This window comes from Sciurus carolinensis, chromosome 13, assembly GCF_902686445.1.
Source record: "Sciurus carolinensis chromosome 13, mSciCar1.2, whole genome shotgun sequence".
Lineage (NCBI taxonomy): Eukaryota > Metazoa > Chordata > Mammalia > Rodentia > Sciuridae > Sciurus > Sciurus carolinensis.
The window spans coordinates 73275418-73285537 of NC_062225.1; the positions used below are offsets into that span (position 1 = coordinate 73275418).

General features: G+C 47.0%; 1 protein-coding gene across 1 annotated transcript; it reads right to left on the reverse strand.

Moving 5' to 3' along the window:
- Positions 1 to 1316: 1316 nt before the first annotated feature.
- Tcf23 (transcription factor 23) lies at positions 1317 to 4432 on the reverse strand. Its single transcript, XM_047523512.1, has 3 exons — positions 4104 to 4432; positions 3200 to 3442; positions 1317 to 2083 (listed from the first exon to the last, which is right to left on the reverse strand). The coding sequence occupies exons 1-3, from the start codon at positions 4323 to 4325 to the stop codon at positions 1904 to 1906; spliced, it is 645 nt and encodes a 214-aa protein (XP_047379468.1). The 5' UTR covers positions 4326 to 4432; the 3' UTR covers positions 1317 to 1903.
- Positions 4433 to 10120: the final 5688 nt, after the last annotated feature.

A 10120-nucleotide genomic window follows, 5' to 3' on the forward strand; every position in this document is an offset into this window, starting at 1 on the left:
GGCTTGAGTCTGAGCCAGGTGTGGCAGAGCAAGCTCCAAACCAGTCTACCCATCTATTAGGAGAAGTTCCAGGGTCTCAGGGAACCCCAGAAAAACCAGTTTCCTTCATGCCCAGAAAGAGATTGTGTGCCACCAATCAGGAGGAAATTCATCTGTGCCTCTTTTTACCCCTTTCAACTCAACCAGGAAGATGCTGCTATTAGGCTTTAAAAATAGAACACTCAGGATGGACTTTTATGGTCTTGTGAAGAATACTGCTCATGCCCTCCCACACCTGGTCTCTGCCCCTGCCTGGCCCTGTCCAGCTGCCCAGAAGCAGCTCTGCACAAGCTCTGCAGGGTCCTTCAGCAGAGAAGTGGTTCCAGGCAGATTTATGCGTTTGGCCTTGGCTGAGGCCTCCTCCCATGGCTCTCAGCCACAGTCCAGCTGCTCCCACATCCCATGCAACTCAGGCTGGGACGTTCTGTGTCTCCTACCTCCACCCCAGCTTGCTGAGTCACTCCTGCCCCCGATTCCCTGCTGCCCCAGCCAGCTCTGTGGAGGACGACCCCAGCCCTTCCCAGCTTGCCCAGACCTTGATGTTCATGATGACAGTGATGGCTTTGTGACTAATCATATCCTGTTGGGAGTCAAGTCTTCCTACCTGCTGAAATTTATCAAAAACACCTTTGATAAAAGGTTCCTTCCCGGCCTACACTTCAGGTGCCAGTTTTGAAGCTACACCTGACCTAGAAAGTTCATCTTGGTGTGTGTAGACTCTGTGATTAGTCTTCAGATTATTTCTTCAGGACCAGAGATGAAGTCCATTAGAGATCTATCACACTTCTGGCATCTCAAGACAGGACGTAAGGAGAGCCTGGTGGGATGATGACTGAGGGAAAATCTGGCCTAGGGAGTTAATTTCCAGATTGATTGTAGAAATAACTCCAGCGTTAATGAAACCTCAGGCAACAACAGCACTGGGAACCCACTGACCCAGACCTGTCTTGTTTTCCTTTGAGGTAAGGTTTCTAACATAATGGTAAGAGGAGGCCGATTACCAACTCTTGAAAAAGACACACATTCTTGTTTTTAAGGTCCTTCAAGGATGTATATAAGCATATCAGCATCCCACATAGGCAGGGCCTTAAATGGCTGCCTGGTTCAGTTAAGATAGAGTTGCCTCTGGGATAAAATCTTCTCAAACTAAACAGCTGGGACTATCTAAAACTTTCTCCAGAAACTGGAATGTAAGCAATGTAAGCTTTATGTCTTAACCTGTAGATATAACTCATGTCAAAAAAAAAAAAAAATCATGGAAGAATGCAGAGCCCAGAGAGGGAGAAAATGCAATGGTGAGGGGCTACTGGAGAGACCCAGAATCCAGAGACAAGAATCCTAAATTCCTCCTGCCTCATTGACATTGGGTAATCACCTCACAGTGCCATATAAAAAAGCATATTTCTTCCATTTTCCCTCTGGCTATGTGACACCAACCCAGGTCTGTTCACACATAAAGCTACCAAGAACAAGTTCCTTAGCTTTCTCAGCACCTGTGGCTGCTGCCATCCCGGCCACCCTGCTCTGCACATGTGCCATGATTTTGTCTTCTACCTATGTGCAGAGGGTTTGCAGGAGTCTTAGAGGAGAGAAAGGAGGAGTGGTGTCTCACTTGACTTTGAACCCAGTCAGATCCATTTCTCTCCCACTTCCTTGTAACTGCCACAGAAGAGCCAAGGTGAGACTCTCCATTCTGTGCTCCCTGGGAACTCCCCAGCACCGCTTCACTTGGTCTGCAGACTAGACCTTGGAAGCTGAACCTGAGTCAAATTCAAAGGCTGAGAATGAGAGGGAAGATGGGTAGGCACTGGTAGAAAATCCAGGTCCCTAAGCATGGTCTAGGAGAACAGGATGAGTATGGTGGTCATTTGTTGCCAAGAGCTGGCGAGAGTGGCCTGGTGGAAAGGAGAACATCTGCCTCTCCAGCGACTTGAGACCCCATCTCTGCATCCCTTATTCTTTGGCAGGAGGCAACGGCTGTGGTGAAGTCGAGGTCAGAGCATCCCAGACCTCCAGCATAGAGACGAGACCGCATGGGCCACTTCTGCAAGACACAGGGTGGGTGGTGAGTGATGCTGCTGCCCTTCATTGTCCAGGATCCTTAACACCCGAAGCTCCCCCTTCCCTGGCACCCCTGCCTCAGGCCTCCCCCATCCATCAGAGCTCTGATGTCAGGGATCTCACCACCGCCTGCAGCCCCCACATTCTCCAGCTACCCTGAGGAGATCAAGGGCCCCCTCCCGTAGGCAGGAAAAACTCCCTCTCAGCTGGGGTCTTCCAGCATTTTCCCTCCTTCCAGCAGGAGCAGGAAGTCTCAGAAAGCTCCACGTTGACTCAGCCCCTTCTCTCCAGCAGCAGCTCTTCCACTGGGGACACAGGGCGCTGCTCCCGGGCTCACCACCCTGCCAGAGTTCTAGACCTAAGCAGGCTCCCTTGTACACTCTTCAATCTATCTACCACATGCAAGGGCCTTAACTTGGTCACCATTTTACAGCAAAGGACCCTGTTGTCATCTCAGAACCCTGCACCAGGTGCCACCTTTGGCATATCGGACTTGTACCATTTTGTCTCAGAATCTGGCATTTAACTATATTTGCAGGAAACAAGGTGGAAAGTATCCTCCATAAAAATAAAGTTGACCCCTAACAATTTTCTCATCAGAGGGCAAAGATGGCCCTTCCTCTGTAAGCATGCACTCCTCAGTCAGTTCCTCACAGTGCCATCCCAGGCCTGCTCAGTGACTGAGCAAGGTGTCTGGAATCAGACACCCTGGGACTCAAACCACATCCAGTCACCTGTCCTCCCTATATGTCCTCATCTGTAATCTTCATTTTGTTCTTGCACAAGAGACAGAACACACTAGAGCCTACCTAGACCAGCTCTTGGCATAGCTTTAGCACCTAAGCCTTGCTGTCTGTGGTTGTGATGGTGATTATCATTAATTATACTTAACATTAATAATCTTATTTTGTACTTAGGAGGAGAAGGCAAGCTCCTGTTTGCTTCTATTTTACATAGAACAAAGCTGAGGTTCAGGAAAGCCAGGTGCGTGCTGGAAGCTCCCCACCATGCACTGTAGCCCTGCACTTGATTGTCCCAAAGAGTGGCTCTCTCCTGCAACAGGAGTCCAGAGGACACTGAGGTCAGCGCTATGACATACCTTGAGAGGGTGCAAGTGGCGGAGTCCACGCAGGAAGGGTGGCCAGGCAGGGCTGGGCAGCTCATGGCCGAGAGTGCGGGTGAGATGAGCAATGTAGCTGGTGGCCAGCACCAACACATCCAACTTGGAGAGCTTGGTGTCGGGCGGCACAGCCGGCAGAGCGGCCTGCAGGGCCAGGAAGGCCTGGCGCAGTGTCCTCACTCGGCTCCGCTCCCGCGCTGCGTTCTCAGGACTGGCCTCACTCTGCACAGAGGGCCCCAGAGAGTATGTCTAACCAGAACCCTGGCTTCTAAGAGCATTCGAGAAGTCAGGTGTCTTGGTGCAATAGTGGGTGCTGAACAGCAAAAACTGACAGATCTCAGCCCACCTTTGGGGTGCTCAGCCCACCCTCTTTTACAGCTGCAGGAAGGCCTAGGCTGGGGTCAGATGGCAACAGGGTGGCAAAGCTTGACTCAGAACCCAAGACTCTTGGGTTGCCTCCACTACTCCCAAATTTGAATCTTGCTTATTGGGGTACCGTTGGGACCACGGGGAGCCCAGAGCCATGCCCTTCTCAGTAGGGCTGACCCTTGATCCAGTCAGGTCTTAAGATGGAGAGGCTGCTGTGGTAAAGGTGTGAGGACAAAAAACCAGGGGTCACAATGCACTGACCAGGTCTCATCCCTGATGCTGGTAATCCCTCCTCCAGGCCTCAGTTTCCTTCAGAGAAGTGAAGGAAACTGTCTGTGCTATGCTCTGGTTAAGACCAGCTCTGATTCATTCCAGTGAACCCCAGCATGGCTCTGAGGAGTCCCAGGGCATGATGTCCTTGCTCTTGGGCAAGAACAATAATATGGAGTGAGGCTCATTGCCTTCCAACCCCTGCTTTCCCCCAGCTCCCTCTCCTGGACCAGGATTTCCTTACCCTGCCACGAGCCGGGCTCCTAGCTCTGGTCCCTTGAGGGGTAGGGGAAGATCTGCACCATCTTTGGTCACTCCAGCTGGGCTCTTCCCACAGGTCCTGCCTTGTCCTGCTAAGGCGGCTCCTCTTCCTGTTACTGCCTGGCAGCAACCGTGCTTTGGCCTTAGCCCGGCCATGGCCCATTCCTGGCATTGCTGGTGCCCCTCTGGCCTCCCTCTGTGGCATGCCACTCCCCTGAGGTATAGGGCTGCAGCCCCCAGAGCAGGAACACAGTGCCCGAGGGAGCCCTTGGGTTCAAGCTCTCTGGGGCAGGCTGGCCATTCAGTGAGCAATGTCTACATCTGAGGAAGCCGGCGCCAACTCAGTCCCGCTTTGCTTCTTGCTCTGGGAAAACTGCCCACCCAGCACAGCCCCCGCAAAAAGCCTCCGCCTACCTCCCAACCCTGCTGAGGGGTGGGGGTGCTGAGTACAGGGAGTGGCCAAGCCCTGGGAGGAGGCCCGTGCTGAAGAAGGCAGGAGGACAGAGGAATGGAGTACCCTTCTAGACAATGGCTGACGCCAACGGTGGTCTTATGGAGGATCTGTCACTTCAGCTTTGAGGCACAAGTTCATGGAGGGACCCTGGATTTCTGTCCTCAGTGCCAGAAGACCACCTGCATACATCCTAGAAAGTCCTTTCCTCCTCTGGCTAATGAATGTGACCTTCTAACCACAGGGCACTACTCCCCACTCCCAAACACGCCTCCCATTTCCAACTTAGGACTTTTACTTCTACCTTTCTGTGCACTAAAATGCTTTCCTCCAGCTCTGCCAAGGGAATGCTGCCCATTCTTGGGGCTCTGCCCTTCATTTTTGAGGACTTACAACCTCAGGGAACCTGTGTCCCCGTCTGATCGGCTGGTTTCCTGACAGTTCAACATTCACAGATCACTATGTGCCAGACACGTTATATGTATCATCTTGTTTATCACAGCAACCCTCTAAGAAAAGAGGTAGGGAAACTGAGATTTGGGGGGAGGCGAAATAACTCGCCCATTGTCAAATCCAGTAAGTGTTGGGCTTGGATGAAAACCCAGGCAGTAAGTCAGACTTGGGAGGCTTCCCTCCCTCTATGCTGTTCTGCCTCCCATGGGTCACTCACACGTCTGCCCTTCGCTAAACATGAGTTCTTTGAAGGCAAGAACAATGACCCTGATTGAGTTGTGTTCTTCATATGACCAGGTAGGAGGAAGGAAGCTGAAGCATAGATAATCTGCCACAGTGACCCTGCCTGTCCTCAAGTTACAAACTCTGCCTACAACATAATCCATCTTGCATGTTCCTTGTTCCTCAGTCTTGAAGTCCAGGGGCGACAAAATAAGTATAGTATAAATGTTATGCTCATACAGTGAAAGAGACATCTGACCAAAAGAGAGAAAGGAAAAGAAAAAAGATAAAGTAACCTGAATGTCCATCGATAGGAAAGTGATCAAATACATTCCTGGTATATCCACACTAAGGATAATGTGCAGTAATAAAAGAAATAAGACAAACCTCTGTATTTACAGTGACATGAAAAAAACTCTCCAGAATATAAGGTTAAATGAGAAAACCTAGTAGTAGATCAATATGTATAATAAGGTCCCAACCTGGTAAAACTAAAAAACAAAAGATGTGCATGAAGGTTATACACTATGTATACGTATAGAAAGGAGACTGAAAAGATGCACCCCATTTTTTTTTCATTCCAGTGCAGAACATTAAACAGCTACATCAATTCATGGCACACTGTTGTCTTTGGTATACAAAGGTCAGCCTCCCTCCCTCCCTTTCTTCCTTCTCTTCTCATTCTTCTCCCCTGTCACATGCAACCATTCCAGTGTTTAATGTACATTCTTTTGTTAGGAGGAGTGGTGGTTTGAAAATATGTATGGAAAGTCTCCTATTCTAATGGCAGAGTCTCAGTCTAATGGCAAGGGCCAGACACAGAAATTGCTGCTAACAAACAGAACCGGGACAGGTCAGTGCAGTACCGAAACGAGGTTATCAAGGACCCTGTGGCTTCCTCCATGTTCTCTCCCATCCTCTTCTATTAGTTTTATAATTTACTCCATGAACACATGTGTATTCTTAAGTAAATCAAAAAATTGTCCACAGTTTTTGTTGCTATTATAAATGCTATCTTATTCTTTTATTTTTAGTTGATTATAGCTGCTATAGAGAAATGCTATTGTATTTTTTAACATTTATCTTGAATCCAGCAACCTTGCGGAACTTTGTTTTTAGTCTTAATGTTCTGTTGACTCTGTTAGTGCTTCCAAGTAGATAAAATTTTATCTCCCCATTTGTAGAATTTATGCTTCTAGTTTCTTTTTCTTCTTTCAGAGCACTGACCAGTGCTTCCAGTACTGTTAACCAGAGACAGTGATAGTAGGCAGTGTTTTTTTTCTCTGCCCAATTTTAAGTGGAATGTGTCTACAATTTCTTCATTAAACAGAATCTTTACTGTAGGTTTTTGATATAAAACCAGGTTAAGGAAGTACACTCTCTTCTCCTTGTTTGTCGATATATATATTTTTAAATTACAAATAGGTGTCAAACTTTATCAAGTCTTTTTCTGTATTGAGACAATGATTTCCCCTATTAATATGTTATATTATTAGATTTTCTCATGATAAATCTTTCTTGAATTTCTGTTACAAGTCCCAACCAATTGTGATTCACTTAAAAAATACAGTTAATTCATTAGCTAATATGTTTTTTTAAGTATTTTTTAGTTGTCAATGGATGTTTATTTATTTATATGTGATGCTGAGACTCAAACCCAGTACCTCACACATGCTAGGCAAGTGCTGTACCACTGAGCCACAACCCCAGACCCCATTAGTTAATATGTTGTTTAGGATTTTTTGCAACTATTTCATAAAGGAAATGAGATTATAATTTTCCTTATCTTTATTTTGTTTTGGAGTCAAGGTTACATTAACCTCATACAGTGAGTTGAGTAGCTCTTATTCTTTTCCCATTTTCTGGAAGAACTTTTTACATAATACAAGAATTATCTATTCTTTGAAAGTTTGGTAAAACTTACCTGTGAAAACCACTGGGCCTGGGTTTTTTCCTTTGGCAAGTAGGGGAAGAGCTTTTTGCTTCCATTTTACTTCTTTTATTTGCTAATTGATTTAAATTCCTTATTTCTTCTTATGAGTAGTTAGTATTTTACATTTTTCTATGAGTTTATACTTTTTATTTAGGAACTCCAACACTTTAATGTACATAATACACTTTGGGCTATATCTCCAAGAAAATGAGACAAGCCAAAAGCCCTATGGACTTTCATTCCATAGAACTAGTACAAGTCCCAGCATCAGAAGAGAACAGTGTGGGCTCTGAGCAAGGGAGCGACAGTGCAAGACCAGAGTGGTGGCACAGTGTGTGTATCTACTGACAACGCTACCCACAAAATGGGCACAGCCCTAGGTCTCCTGGGAACTGAAGTTTCTAATTACTCTAGGAGACTGCAGGTCTGTGGCAGGACTGCCAAGATCCAGACTGTCATTCATATTCCAGCATTGCCCAAAAAAAGAAAAGACTGACATGAAACATCTCCGGAATGCTGTAAAGTAGCCACATACTTTGTAAGAGGCACAAGAATCCTGCCAGAGTATGGTGACCTTTTTACTCTTGAAATTAGGGGCCGTAGGAAACTAATAAGGCAATTCTACAGACTAGGGATGTCTATAAGAAGCACAGAACCTCTTAGGATTCCAAGATCACTCTAATCATGGGAGAACTGCCCACCAGGATCTAAGGACAGAAGGCTGGCATTTGGATAGAAAGAGCAAAAAACACTCCAAAGACATCAGATGCCAACCTTTTAAGAGAGCAGATGGTCAACAGTAGTGCCCATGTGCCAAGACCCTCAAATCAGTTTTTAAAAGCCACTCACTGAAAACTGCACCAGTTTGGGGATCTGATTCTTGCTTTCTAACCATCCCATGAGACAAGGAGAGGCCATGGAATGAGTGACAGATTCTCTCAGCCTGCAGTGCAGTGTTCTTTTCCTCAGAAAGGTAAGGCAGGCCTCTGCCAGCTTCCATTCAGAGCCCATTGGAAATGTAGTCAAGTTATTACTGAGGACAGACTTACAAGGGAAGTCTTCAAAACCCTCATCAGATGGGAAACCGGTGTGGCATCTTTCCCTCTAAGGGAACTTACAGATTAGGGAAGGAGGGAGATCTGGTTCCCACTCTGGGGAGCCTGGTAGGACACAGTGCATGAAGAAAGACAATATTAAAGTCATGCCTGCAACCACACCAGAAGACATCTTCTTGTGCCCAAGTGCATTCCCAGTGCTAAGTGGGCCGGACACCCTGAGAGAGCTCCTCCACCACGAGGGTTCAGTTCCTGTGTACCCTCATAGTGAAATGGTGATTTCTCAACCTTTCACATCAGGGTTGCATCCACAGTAGGGTTGCTAGAGGAGAAAGGAAAACCTACACAGTGAAAAACAGTGTCTGTAAATCCCCAACTGATCCAGTATAGAGTGAGACTGATGTTCAGAGGTAATGGGTCCCATGGCAAGAGGTGCAGAGGCCATTCTAGCACTTCAACATCTCAAGTGCTGCTGTACTCAGCAGAGAAGGCAGCCTGGGACTCGGCGAGCTTATCTTGAAGGCCTCTGTGTGCTGAACATTCCCTCTGGGCACAGCTCAGGCCCATGCTGTGCCTGATTCTCTCTACTGGCATGGTGCCACCTGATGCATGTGTGTGGGTGGCTCTGGGAAGTGGTCTTTGAGAAAGTTCTTTGTAAGAACTTTGCCTCAGTCTGGGGCTTTGTCTGTAATCTCCAGAGTGTGAATACAGCAGGGCCTGTTCCCCCAACTGGTCCTGCGAGGGCTTCATGGAGAACACAGGCAGCGCGCAGGGAAAGCACAGCTTTGTTGTCATGCATGCTCTTCTGAAGTTGGCCAGGCAGAGCTGCTTCATGAGAATAAGATTTAGGAATGGTCCAACTCATGGGAACTTGGGCCTTCTGGCATCCACTGTGACCTCTAGCAATGACAGTAAGCTTCCTTCTTCGGCATACTTCTTCTTCTTCTTCACTTAATTGGTACTGGGATTGAACCCAGGGGCACTTTACCACTGAACTACATCCCCAGTCCCCCCCTTTTTTTTGACAGTCTCACAAAGTTACTGAGGTTGGTCTCAAACTCACGATCCTCCTGCTTCATCCTCGGGAGCTGCTGGGATTACAGGCATGTACCATGGCACCTCACTTCTTGGTTGTTTCAGTCCTGCACCATCAGCCCCCACCATGACAGGCTAAGGAAGAAGTAGGTGCATGACCTAACTAGGTGGGACTGACTGTCCACAGAGGTGTGGAGATGAAGTGATGCCAGACAGGATCATCCCCATCCCAGAACTTGCATCCAGTCTCCCAGGAGTGATCATCTATGTTTGGTACAAAAAACCTTTGGACACTGTTTTAAGTGTCCAAACCCTTGAAAAAGGGTTTCACTCACTGGCCCATGTTTATCCTTCTTATCACAATCACACCATGATACCCTGTCAAAAGACTTGATGAGATAAAAGTACATAAAGATTATTATAATTCTAAGACTAGAAAACTCATTTACACAGTAGGAAATAAAAGTAGTGTGGGGAGCTTTATAGAGTAAACACTTAAGGACCATGTTTAGGTGTTTACAGCAGTTGGGGATAAGTTGAATGACAATAATGAGCTACAAGAGCAATTCACTGTGATAGAGCACAAGTGTGCACATTTCAGTCCCCACACAGCAAGGCTCCAGAGTGGTTGGTCACAAGAATGTGTCAAATTGGGAAGATTAAGAAGAGTCACAGAAGCAAAGTTGGTGATGCTCATCCCAGCACTACTCACTGAGCTCGCCAATGGACTCTCTGTATTTCTGTTAAGACAAACAACAAACACTTTTCACTTAGTGCTATTAGGCTATCAGTTTATTACTTCACCAGCTTCTCTTGTTCTAGGAGCCTGCATGAAACATCTTTTTGCCTCC